Consider the following 13,052-nt stretch of genomic DNA (forward strand, 5'->3'; position numbering starts at 1 on the left):
GTGCCCCCCGGCGAGATATTTCTGGATCCGTGCCTGGTGTTAAAGTGCAAAGAATATGGGTTATCCAAATTTAACAAACATATTGGAATTTTTCATCAAATCGAGGGAACATTTGTACACAACATAGGCTTCAGTCATCTGGATTTGAACCTGTGACCTTCGTCTTAAATGGCAGATGCTGTACATACCAAACCACAGAATGATAGGAAAACATCCCTACATCAACATCATAACCATGAATTACAGTAGCTTATGACATCAATGGTTAAACAGGCAACAATTCCTTTGTTCCAGTATGTATAAAACTATCTATGCAGAATCAATGGAACAATCCTTATTCAATTTCCAGCACTTTTTCTACATGGACGTCACAGCGCGACCCCTGATGTTGTAAGCTTTATACTCTTCAATTTAGCCTTTGGATCGTTCCACTTACCTGTTGTATAAAGACGTTATTAAGATGAATGGCAAGCCTTTGTGCAAACTTCTCCTGGAGGTTGGTCAAGAGTTCTCTCTGTTCTACCACTGCACGCATCTTACCAAGACCTGGAAGATATTCAAGTAAGAGCAGAAATTAAAGGGACTTTGTAACATTGTTCAGATGAGAGATAGTGGTGTTAAGGTAGTGACTTCAATGCTAGATGTACAATTAAAGATAATCTGAAAATTTGAGCGAAAACAGACCATTATTCATTGTACAAATTGGGAAAAACTGATCTGATCGATTCCTTAATTCTCCCAACTATATTATTACAATTTAATTACATTTTAGGTGAATGGAAATCTCACAAAGCAATAAAATGGCTCTACATTCCATTCCAGACATTCAAGTGTTGACAGATTTTGTTATAGCCTGTTTTATATCATTCTTTCATGGAAAAACGGTTGGGAAAATTCAAAAATGATTGGGAGAATTTACTGTTAATCCCTATATAAGAGGGTGTCATACATCGACACCTTCAAAGAAAACCATAGATATCTTTGTGGTTTGAGAATTTTTTCAGGATTGTTTGGCATGTCAGAGGGTTAGTACAGTAGAAGGAATATAGTAAGTAACATTTATACAAAAATTAAGCAATTTTTTTCATCAACCTTCAACAATGTTACCAAGTCACTTTAAGAGACAATCTTTGTACAATGAATAGGCTTGTTTAATAGTGGCCACAGACAGGTTTGCTTTTAGAAGTTGCAAATTCTACTCTAATATGGAAAACCTAATCGTCTGAACTTTAATTTCTGTTCTTAGGATGTTAATCTCTAATAATAAAGGTTCCTAGTTTGAATTCTTGACACAGCCCCATTTGCTTTATTAAATGGTTTGATGGTTCTTGACATACATCTCCATACTTTTTGGATACCTCAATGAAAATATATATACAGTCAAATCTGCTTTAGTGACCACCTGTCTACAAAGGCCACATTTGTTATTTCCCTTGAAAATAGTTTCTCATTGAATCATGTACTAAAGGAACCTGTCTACAAAGGCCACTTTTTGTGTTTCCCTTGGGCGGTCGCTATAGATAGGTTTGGCTGTATCCTTAAAGACCACAAACCTGGTAAAAGTTCTGCATCCATTTTCTCCTGGAGGACCTGAGCTGCAGCTGTACAGTCCATGATGCCTTTGGGTGATCCTAGATCCCTGTCTAGGAGAGCTAGCTGCTGTTGGTGTGGCATGTCTAGCTTCTGCATGATGGTCTCAACGCCGCTCAGGAGCTGGCCGTGATTCTGGCTCTGGATCTGGATCATGGAATCCTTCTGCTCCATGATCTCCATGTGGACCCGCACACCCTGGAGACAAAAAATTGGGTTATAATAATAATAATAATCTTTTAAAGTCCACTCCAAATTTTATTAAATTAAACCGAAAATGGAAATTCTTTTTGCCCAATTGATCGTGAGCCCGGCAGCCACTGAACAGCGCCAGATCGACGTTGCTCTATCCCTTATTGTTGAACGCCAAACATGGTAGCAGCAACTCCTGTCTTTTAACATCTTTTGGTATGACGCGGCCGGGGTTCGAACCCACGACCTCCCAGTTGTGAGGCGGACACTCTACTGACTGAGCCAACACACCGGTTATTACTGGTTCCAGGGGGGTGTTTCACAAAGTTGAACTTAACTGTATGTTGGATTTAAACATTATGGAGCGACATTTGTAGCCTTAAAATAAAATATATTCAAAAACGAAAATTCAAGTTTTTTAGACTTCTCATAAATTCCACATCAAAAACATGAAATCTCCTTGATAATAGAAAACATGAATGATTTGAATCAACATTTTTGTATGCCTTTTAAAAAAAAAAATCTAAAATATTTTCAAAGATGCTAACGGCTTTCCATAATTGTAAGTCCAACTTAGGATCTTTGTGAAACACCCCCTGGTCTCAAATGGACCTATTTCTACTCAACATTTTGTAAGACCAGAAACTTTGGCAAGATTAAATGTTCGCTCATTGTACACATTGGTTGTTTTTAGTACCTCATTACTTTGTGCATTGAAAAGATTCAGGAAAGTGATTCATCTAATTTACAGCATGACACTTTCATGAATCTTGGTTATAAGGGAAATTTCTTTTTTTACAGTTTTTTAGTGAACCACACATACAGTGTAAAGAGTTATTTAAGCAATTTTTTTTTTCATACCAGATGTCATAACACATATCTTCCATATGAAAGGAATGACCAAATTGTGGATTCAGAGATAGGCTTATTATTCTTGGTTACAAAAAATCAAAAACAAATTCTTCCCCAATATTAATGGATACTACACACCAAGGGAAGAGACTGTCAGATCATTACTCAAATGTCAATTGAATAAAAGAATTAGAATGGCAGAGTGACAGATCCTGGGTTTACATAGCGCTTTAATACATCAACGATGTCTCTAGGCACTTTTCTGATATATCTTTAGCCAAGTCAGTGGATTCAGGCTTGCCCGCACACAATGTATGCACATTCTCCACTCCTTGAGGAGCATTCCAGCCAGCTGCCATTATACAGATGGTCACAATGCTGAGCAAACTATAATAGCTTTCGTATCCTACGGGGTACCCATTTAACATCTGGGCAGACAGTGGCAAATGTGGATTCATGTCTTGCCAAAGGATGTTAATGCTGGGCTGGGATTCAAACCCTTGACCTTTGGATTAAAGGTATAGACCAGTTCTGGTCATGCGATAGCATTGTGAAAGAAACCATCAGAAAAGGTTGATCATCTAGCATATTGTTGTGTACTGCAAGGTTCTGGAATCATCAAAGTGATAAGAAATTTGGCCCAGTCTTGGTAAAGTTACAAACACTGTACACAAGAAGATGTATTTGGGTCTACACGATATCTATCCAGTCCGGATAGATATAATAATTTACCAAATATATCAATTAGTAGGCGGTTTCCCGGAAAAATTTGTATCATCACATATTAGTCAAAATATATTATTTCACATGATTGGTAATAAGAGCTTCCATTTCATTTTTTGAGAGGGGGGCGTTTCCAAAACTGGTCTATACCTTTAAGAGTCCAGTGAATGAACCTCTATATCACGGCACCTCCGCAGATTTGAATGTACTTACCTCTAACATCTTGTCATATTCATCCAGACTGGAATCGACCTTGTTGACCTCCCTCAAGCTATCATCTAGAAGAAACATGAGTCTAGCCACCTCCTGCTGGGACTCTATGATAGAGTGAATGTTGGCCTGATGGAGGAACAAAGGTCAAAGGTCATTCACTATCATTCAAGAAATTCAAGACCAAGTTGTTTTGATCTCACTTATACATCAAGTTAACTCTAAATGTATTGCTTTACAAAAATATGAGAAAATCTTAACAAAGTTCAACAGACTTATCTGTTATATGCTACATAAAGTAATGCTTTATCTGACAAGTTTCATTGACTTTATGTATAGGCTTTGTGACTTTTAAATCTACTGATCAAAAGTTTTCTGGTAGGTGTTCAATTTGTATACCAGTAAATAAGGCATGAATTTGCAAAAATTGTAAAAAGGAAAAATGTATGAAATGTACAAATGCTTGGCATAAGTACTTTAAAACCAGAAACATTGTGGGCATGAAAATCTGGCAAATATCACAATCAATAAAATTTAATGCTGTCAAGTAAGTGAATCAAAACATAAAACATCTGGAATTCATAATTGATATCAATTTTGGGGTATGAAACAGCCATCAATAAAAAGCCGCTAAATTCTGTGATTTTCCATTCATACATGTACCTACCCCATCCAGAACGGACAAGTCATTGGCCAAGCGTTCAATGAAAGCCTCAGCGTTGCCGATAGCAAACTCACATTCTGCCATCATCCTCTCCAGGTCTGCTTCTTCCCTCCCTGATAACGCCTGGTAATCTTCATTATTGAGATCATCCTCGGATTGAGCTACCTTAGCTTGGTCCAACGATAAATATTCTGAAGAAGAACAAAAAGAATCATTAAAGGCATCGTTTAACAGTGTCAAATCTGAGATGCATGGCCCTACGTGCTATCAGTGTCTGTGATATGGTGAAATATTGAAGCCCTAAAAAAATTGTGCTGTAAAATGATCATTGCCTCAAAAAAGTAATAATCTTGAAGTGACTGTTTTTCCATCCTCATTTTCCCCAGTAAACTGTAGTGTTATAAAAACTGTTAGGAAAACGCAAATTAAATTTTGATTTCCAATCATAAATATCTTGATAATCAGACAGGGGATCGGCTTGTACAAGTCATGGTATTCCTGAATGACCTAAAGGTTTATAACTATGATCGCAGCATGAGCTAAATCCAGGATTTTGTTTCAGAATTTGAGGTATGTTACCGAGTCACTTTATTGAAATGACTGCAATTCAGCAAAAAGTTTAAATTCAGCTAAAAAAAAACTTTAACAAAATATTTCACTATAAACACAAGTCTGTAGAATTAAACAAATTATTACTTTAGATCATCTATTATAAACACAGAATTCTTTAAAGAGCTGCATGAATTAACTTTCCTCTTCAAAGTGGCTACAATTTATGTACCGCATTATGTCTTTTACTTTTCATTTCAGTATGAATACAAGATTGGAAATATGTATTTTTGGATGGCCACTTTAAATTGTTCAAGGAGAGAATTCTTTTTAATTTAATGAATTAAAATTTCTCTCTCAAATTGGCAACATTGTGTATTTTTCTTTCATTATTATATTCTTCTGAAATCTAGAAAGGGCTCATGTTGTCATAGAAACGTACCTTCCAGAAGAGCTGGCTTCACATTGATGAAATCTGGTTTCTTCAGCTGCTTCAGGTATCGTTGACTCAACTGTAGAGAGAAAGAGAGACATTGAGAAAGAGAGAGAGAGAGAGAAAAAAAAAGAGGAGAGAGAGAGATTATGAGAGAGATTATGAGAGAGAGAGAGAGAGAGAGAGAGAGAGAGAGAGCGAGAGAGAGATTACAATGAGTGATTTCAAGTTCAGTGTTGCGGCTGGAGTTGGGATTAACCTCAGAAAATGTGACGTATTTCCGGTAGTCAGTATTGAAGGCTGGTGTTGAATGTCGTCTGTTGAAGAGAGTATCACGGTTGGTGTTGATGATTTGCCCTTAGGGATAGGGAATTTCATGATTTCAAGTTCGGTGTTGGTGTTGGTGTTGCAGCATATCGCAGGTAACTAAGCGGGCATCTCTCACGAATCTCACGATCACGCCAAGGTAAAATCAAATGTACAATCAAAATAACTTGAATCATGGAAGCCATATATGTTTTTTAAGAGAAATTATATCTTACTTTTGTTTTTTTAATATGACTTAGATTCTATATTCTGTATGATAAAATTTGAATGTTATTTCGCCCTGATTTCAATTTCATTATCGAGACTTTTCGCGTGAAGGTGTGACATCACTTGGTGTTGAGCTATCGATAACGTGATCGGTATCGTCCTATTAAAATGACCACCAGTGTTGCGAAGGTTATTCCAATATTTAAGAAGGGTCAATCTAATCTGTATTCAAATTATCGGCCAATTTCTCTCCTTCCTATATTCTCAAAGATTCTTGAGAAATGCATGTACAATCGACTTATCACTTTCATTGAAAGATTTCAGTTGCTTTTCAGTAATCAATTTGGCTTCAGGTCAAAACACTCAACCTCTTCTGCTCTCATTGAATTTATTCATACTATCACAAGAGCTATGGATGCTAAAGATATATCTATCGGTGTGTTTTTGGATCTTTCAAAGGCCTTTGATTGTTTAAATCATAAAATATTATTAGCAAAACTATTCTGTTTAGGCATCAGAGGTATCCCTTTGAAATGGTTTCAGAGCTATTTAGATGACCGAAAACAATTCACTGTTTACAATAAAAACCAATCTGATATGCAAAAAATCTCATGCGGAATTCCGCAAGGGTCAATTCTAGGCCCTCTACTTTTTCTAATATATATAAATGATATTCATAAATGTTCTTCCAAACTTAGTTATGTCCTCTTTGCAGATGACACTACAATTTCTTTATCAAACAAAGATGAAGCAACCCTTATTCAAACTTTAGACCATGAACTAGAACATGTCGCCCATTGGCTCAAACTTAACAAGCTACTACTTAATACAAACAAAACTCACATGATGATTTTCACCAAAAGAAATATTGATATTTCCAACTATAAGGTATATCTAAATGGCTCTGAAATCACAATAGTATCAAACACAAAATTTCTAGGAATTCAAATTGATGACAAATTGCGTTGGCATGACCATGTAAATTACATATGTACAACAATTTCACGAAATATTGGTGTAATGAACAAAGTAAACTATCTGCCTAGAAATATTTTGTTATCTCTTTACTACACACTCATTTACCCTTTTCTTATATATTGCAATATTGTCTGGGCCTCAGCTTCTCAAGTAAAAATGTTGAGAGTATATAGATTGCAAAAAAGAGCAGTGAGGATAATTTGTAAAATGCCTTTCCTTGCCTCCACTAAACTTTTATTTACTCAATTAAAAATCTTGAATGTATTCGATTTGTATAAATTAAGACTGGCCATTTTTTATGTTCTCTTGTCAGAGACAGATCTTGCCATTATCCCTGACTCGCTATGTTTCCATTAACTCTTCAATCCACTCCCACTGTACTCGTTCAAATGCAGACTTTCACATCCCATATGCAAGAACTTCAGTTTCTCAAAAGACAATTTCCTATGCAGGTCCCAAACTATGGAATGCATTGCCACCTTATCTAAAATCTGCATGTTCTCTGAATGTTTTCAAGAGACAATACAAAGAAAGGCTTCTACAATCTTATCCACATTGAGTCACCTGTTGTTTGTTGTTTATGTCAATGTTAATTGTTATATCCCTGGTTTGTATGGGTTTTTTCTTTTTATAATTGTTATTTCTATTTTCTATTTTGTATGTACTATTATTCTGCTTGGGTCTAATTTCATCCTATGTATTAACTTTACTTCTCATCTTGCCTTTCTCTCCTTCAATTTTCCTTCCTCTTCCCCTCTCTCTCTCTCTCTCTCTCTCTCTCTCTATCTATCTCCCTCTCTTGTTTCTCTCTGACCCAGCTGTAGCTGTATATTTATTCTCTCCCTCCTGTTGTTGTACATGCAACAGTATACAATGCAATTTATTTTATTCTAAAGGGTCGAATTCACAAGATCTTTGAGTAGATCTTTAATCTGTCCCCACTCAATTTATGTTATTTGTGTTGTCATCTACTGATTTTGCTATGTCCATCTTTTTATATTTGTTATACATGTATGCGTTTATTCGCAATTCTATGTGTCTGTTTTTTATATTGAGTGAATAAATTATTTGAATTTTGAATTTGAATTGAATTGAGCTTGCTTCAGCAGCCTTTCCACGCTCTCAACACCAACACCGAATAATTGAATTTCAATAGTCAGCATTCAAATTGCATAAATTAATTGTTGCTAGGTAAAACAAACATTATAGCTTGTCCTACCTAACAACAGAGAATGTATGTAATTTGCATTCTGACTTTTGAAATACAATTATTTGTAACAAGTGAATGAAATAATTTATAAGAGGCCCTTAACAAAGATTTTTCGCATCAAATTTGATTACATTACAAAAATGGCCTATTGGAAATCATTCATCTACCTCGAAATAAGAATCCAGTACACTTACCTTCCAAAGTGATGACATGAAAGCGTTCTTCTCTGCTACATTGCTTGCTATCCACTTGTATACCTTCTCAAAATGAAGGTCAAAATCAGGAACATCCTAAAATATGACCAAAAAGAAGGAAAAATTAACTATTAAATACTATACTTACACACATGCAACAAGAAATCAAAGGAAAAACATAAGAAATTATATAATTTTGGTATTTGCACACATGAAGCTATCATCAATCATATGGTTTTGTCAAATACATGAACACAGAAGGATAAAGTGTTGGAACGAACTAGATTGTAGAATGATTCTCTGTACTGCTCCTCCTAGCCATTGTGGATCTGATTTACCCTTGAATGAAGAAACCAAAGTTAATGTACACAAGTATCAAGTATCTTTGCTCAAAGTTTTGAGCAGATATTTGTAATACTCTTGGTTCAAATTGAGCATCTTGTCCTTGTATAATCACATGGTAACAATGGGGGAGCCTGGTGCAGAGCATTTCAGCATGCTGACATTATGTTTGACATATTTAACCAATACTTGTCACTACCCTTGTCAGGAAGAACTTAACCTTTGTTTAACCTGAAAGTTACTTAAGCTTGTTATAAGCACTTCATGCGAAAGGCACTGGTAAAGTCCATGTAGTAGACCAATGACATTGTTTCAGAAAGATGGCAAAAAGGAGATTTTTGCTCAAACAGGGACATATATAAGACCTGTTACTCACAGTTTTGGGATCTTTTCCATCACATATCTTGAGCTCAGCTAATGGCCATGACTGTCTCTTCTTGTAAGCATCTTTATCTGTCTTCTTCACTTTGTGAAGGCATACCTGGGCAGGTTGGTCAGTAGTCACTGTAAAGCAAACAGGCATAATATTTAAAAATTTTAATGAAATGTTATTTATTTAGAAAATACTGCTAATCTGAAGACTTATTTGAATTAAATTTTAGTTATAGTGTATAGGGAATTATCAGTTTCAATCTCAAAGTTTTGCATTCATGAAAAAATTGGCATGCATGCAATTCAGATACATGTAAGTTAACAAAGAACATTTTTCATAGACCTGTGGAAACAATTCTTTGAATGAGAATACCAAATTTTGGCTTGAAATTGCTCATCGATCACTATGATGTATCTTCCATCAATCTCCAACTTAACTTAAAAAAAAGAGATGTTTTGTGCAGGCGTGCAGCATCCTGAGATAACCTTTATAAGAAAGCTGTATGATGATGAAGTCCAGGATGAAGTTAAATGCTTAATGTATTTGTATAATTGTTGTCACTCTAATTTTGTAATCACCTTGTTTATATTGTTTCATTGTTGTATTTCTTGAAAATGCAGAGTAAATAATAATTAAAATACAAATAAAAAGTTGGACTCATTTAGGCCATACATAGAACTGGTAGATGTGTTTTCACAAACCTGTAGCACAGAGGAAGCTAACTTTCTTCTTCTTGCCAGCTTTTGAGACGTGGACAACCCCGATCAGACGTTCATCATTGGGTAGGAAGACGTCACGCTGGAGCGTATGTCGAATGGCTGTCATCTTGACTAACTCCCACTGGACTCATGTACCTTTTGATTTTAATTCTCAATCTGAAAATAGAAGAAGAGCAATCTGTATTGTTAAACACTGTATTTTCACACTTTAATTAAGTTAATCTTGAAGTCTAATGATGAAATTGATTTCTATGGCTGTTACCTTGACAGATTCCAACTGCTCAAACACTTTACGATAATAGTGATTAGTTAAATATGCCAAGGCGCATACATGGAGATCGCCGTCTGTGCGTCTTTTTACACTAATTGCTATTACTAATATTAGCATAAATTAAGTATCAAAAACAAATTGGCAATGTGAAAACAATTTTCTTTTCTTTCTGTACACAGAGTGTATTTGCATTTCAGGTAGAACCAACATTGCAAACTCTGATAAGAGGTAAGCAAATTTCTATCACTCCAGCATCAAATTTTCATATTTTTGATTAGATTCTTGACAGATTTCAAAGTGACTGCTAACTAGTGCTAACACAGGCCTTCTCAACTGGCGGCGCGTGCGCCACTTGTGGCGCTTGCGGTCAGTCGGAGTGGCGCACGACTGTTGCAACAACATAACAAAAGAAAGAAAGAAAGAAAAAATATATTTTAGAATTAAATACTCGGCTAAATCAAGAAGTTGCAGTCAAATTTGAGCCCAAAATGCCTGCTTAACAAACAAGAAGAAAGGGGAATTTATCGTGTTTTACCAATTTTTGGCTCGGTCGTTACGCTCCCTCGTAGCACAGTCAACCGTACAGGGTGGCACTTCAACTACAAATTCTTTTCGTTTTGGCACTTCTAATAAACTAGTTGAGAAGGCCTGTGCTAACACATATTTAGGTTTTGTTTACATGGTCACTCTTCACACAGTAGCAGGGGCTAGGCCTCAGCTCTGGGCCTGGGTATGGGTGCCAAATTAAGGCTAACCTAGAGTAGAGTCTCCGGTTTGCGGCATCGCCCGGTTTGCGGCCAGGGGTATTTGTTTTAAAAATAAAATGAATATGACTCGATAATAATCATTGAAACCTACCGTGGATTCCACGGTAAGTTCTGCTTTGCCGAAAACGTCCGTAGCAGGTGCTCCTGTCGGTACGGAGTATCCGTCAGCGATGTCGGAAATCTACGGCGCCAGTCGCCGATGAAAATTCCAGCAGGTGCTAACTTTTAAGTTAAGAGATTGAGGCATGACTAGATCAATATTGTAGCTCTATTTGTCCGATATTTGTCCGATTGGAGGTGAAATTTGATGTTTTTGTGGAAGTATGATGGCTGTGGTCTGTCTCCTATCGCAGATATTTTGATTGTGCCACCGCATGGCCAGTTGCATGGGGTGGCCGCAAACCGGCACGTAATTACGTGTTTTTTCTGGTTTGCGGCGGGGGGTGTTAATACACACATAACATGCGGGATCGTGTATGATGGTATGTGTGCTGATGTGTGTACCCGCTATGACCCGATAGTTTCTAGTAGTACTTACCCCCGGATGGGATGATCCATTCGAGGAAAAGGTGAAATTGTTTAAAACTTGACAAATTTACCGTAGCAACAGATAAACATGAGAATTTGGGTTACCCGTAGTAATTTGGTACATGCTTTCATCGTGACGTAGCGCATAAAGCTTTGTGACGTACGCGTGCCGCAAACCGGTAATGCGTGCCCGCAAACCGGGGAACTCGAAGCATTTCGAAACGTGGTCAATGCTGACCACGCTGTGGGTCAGTTAGGTTATTTGTGACTTCTATTTAATAAGTAAGTATATGGACTCTTTATTGAGGGTATTGAAGTATTCTGTGAGTATTCCAATAAAAATAGAATCGGCAGTTCCCGCCGATCGGCCGCAGACCAGAGCCACTACTCTAGGTGATAAAAATTTCTTATAATCGCCTAGCCCTATCTACAATAGTAGTGATAAAGACAAAGTGATTTATGTAGAAACATCCAACGAGATGCGCGAGGCAGTGACCCCTTCCCTCCACTGCTCAGCTCTGACACTCCAGCTACTTTGTCACTATCACTCACTCACTGTATCAGTGCAGTGTAGTGTCACTACAATAATCCTCCACTGCATATTTGCACTAGCTACTACAGTAGAGGCACTAGGCACTCAATGCATGACGGCTGGGTTTTTCTGCCCATTTTTCTAGACGCACAATTTCATCAGATTTAATCAAAGCACGACAACAACATCAACAATCTTTCTTACAAAACATCCATCGTCATAACTTTCATTTCATAACAAGCACTTATATTTTACCTTCCTTATTTCTATGAGGGCTGAGCTGAGTCGCGAGTCGATTATCGGTCATTCATAGACTTCCGGATTAATTAGGTATACGGTAAAGCGGACGGAGCGGGCGCGGGCGGGCGGCGAATTTTTTTTCCGTACTCGAGAGGGCAAATACCCCATGTGCGCATGCGCGTGGACTTGTGATTTCTCTGCTACTTCCCATACGAAATGTACATGTATTCGCATGTACTGTGCACGATTCGCGTTCTACGAGTAAACGATGGCATAGTAGTCTTCAAACACAGACTCTGATTTGCCAGTTTGACAAAACAATTACGCATATATCGTGCGTAGCAAAAGTACTAGTATTCAAGTCTGAGTAGTTGTATGATTCAGACATTTTAGTGCTTACAGAAATGCATCCCAAATTGAATAGCATGGTATAGTAGTCTGCAAGCACAGACGCTAATCGGACAGTTTGACAACATAGTGTCTTGAGTAGTGCTTTATATTCAAATATGTGTAGTTTTATGATTCAGACCCTACTGGTGCGTGTATTGGAAAGGCATCTCAACTTGCAGAGTGGCATAGTAGTCTGCAAGCACAGACGCTAATCTGACAGTTTGACAAAATAGTGTTATTCAAGTCTGAGTAGTTTTATGATTCAGACCCTACTGGTGCGTGTATTGGAAATGCACCTCAACTTATCATACATCTACGCAGACTTGAATAAAGTACTTCTCAGCACACTACTAGTATGTTGTCAAACTGTCAGATTAGCGTCTGTGCTTGCAGACTACTATACCATTCTATACAAGTTGGCGACTTGAATAAAGTACTTCTCAGCACACTACTAGTATGTTGTCAAACTGTCAGATTAGCGTCTGTGCTTGCAGACTACTATACCATTCTATACAAGTTGCAATGTATTTCCATATGCACTACTGGGTCTGAATCATACAACTACACAGACTTGAATAAGCACATCGCGACACATACGCATATTGATTTGTCAAACTGGCAAATCAGAGTCTGTGTTTGAAGACTACTATGCCATCGTTTACTCGTAGAACGCGAATCGTGCACAGTACATGCGAATACATGTACATTTCGTATGGGAAGTAGCAGAGAAATCATAAGTCCACGCGCATGCGCACATGGGA

General features: G+C 37.2%; 1 protein-coding gene across 5 annotated transcripts in view; it reads right to left on the reverse strand.

The window, feature by feature from the left end:
* LOC582238 (exocyst complex component 1) overlaps positions 1–11,974 on the reverse strand; it is a 33,307-nt gene extending 21,333 nt beyond the window's left edge. For all 5 annotated transcript variants that reach the window (XM_030981111.1, XM_030981110.1, XM_030981109.1 and 2 more), the window contains exons 1-9: positions 11,917–11,974; positions 9,546–9,719; positions 8,848–8,975; positions 8,130–8,225; positions 5,223–5,292; positions 4,235–4,422; positions 3,571–3,696; positions 1,554–1,788; positions 437–546 (exon numbers count right to left, since the gene is read on the reverse strand). In XM_030981111.1, the coding sequence (XP_030836971.1) occupies positions 437–546; positions 1,554–1,788; positions 3,571–3,696; positions 4,235–4,422; positions 5,223–5,292; positions 8,130–8,225; positions 8,848–8,975; positions 9,546–9,669 (1,077 nt within the window). In that variant the 5' untranslated portion in view covers positions 9,670–9,719; positions 11,917–11,974. The remainder of the gene's footprint in view (positions 1–436; positions 547–1,553; positions 1,789–3,570; positions 3,697–4,234; positions 4,423–5,222; positions 5,293–8,129; positions 8,226–8,847; positions 8,976–9,545; positions 9,720–11,916) is intronic.
* Between the last annotated feature and the right edge of the window lie 1,078 nt (positions 11,975–13,052).

Source organism: Strongylocentrotus purpuratus, unplaced genomic scaffold, assembly GCF_000002235.5.
Source record: "Strongylocentrotus purpuratus isolate Spur 01 unplaced genomic scaffold, Spur_5.0 spur5_scaffold_11, whole genome shotgun sequence".
NCBI classification, from domain to species: domain Eukaryota; kingdom Metazoa; phylum Echinodermata; class Echinoidea; order Camarodonta; family Strongylocentrotidae; genus Strongylocentrotus; species Strongylocentrotus purpuratus.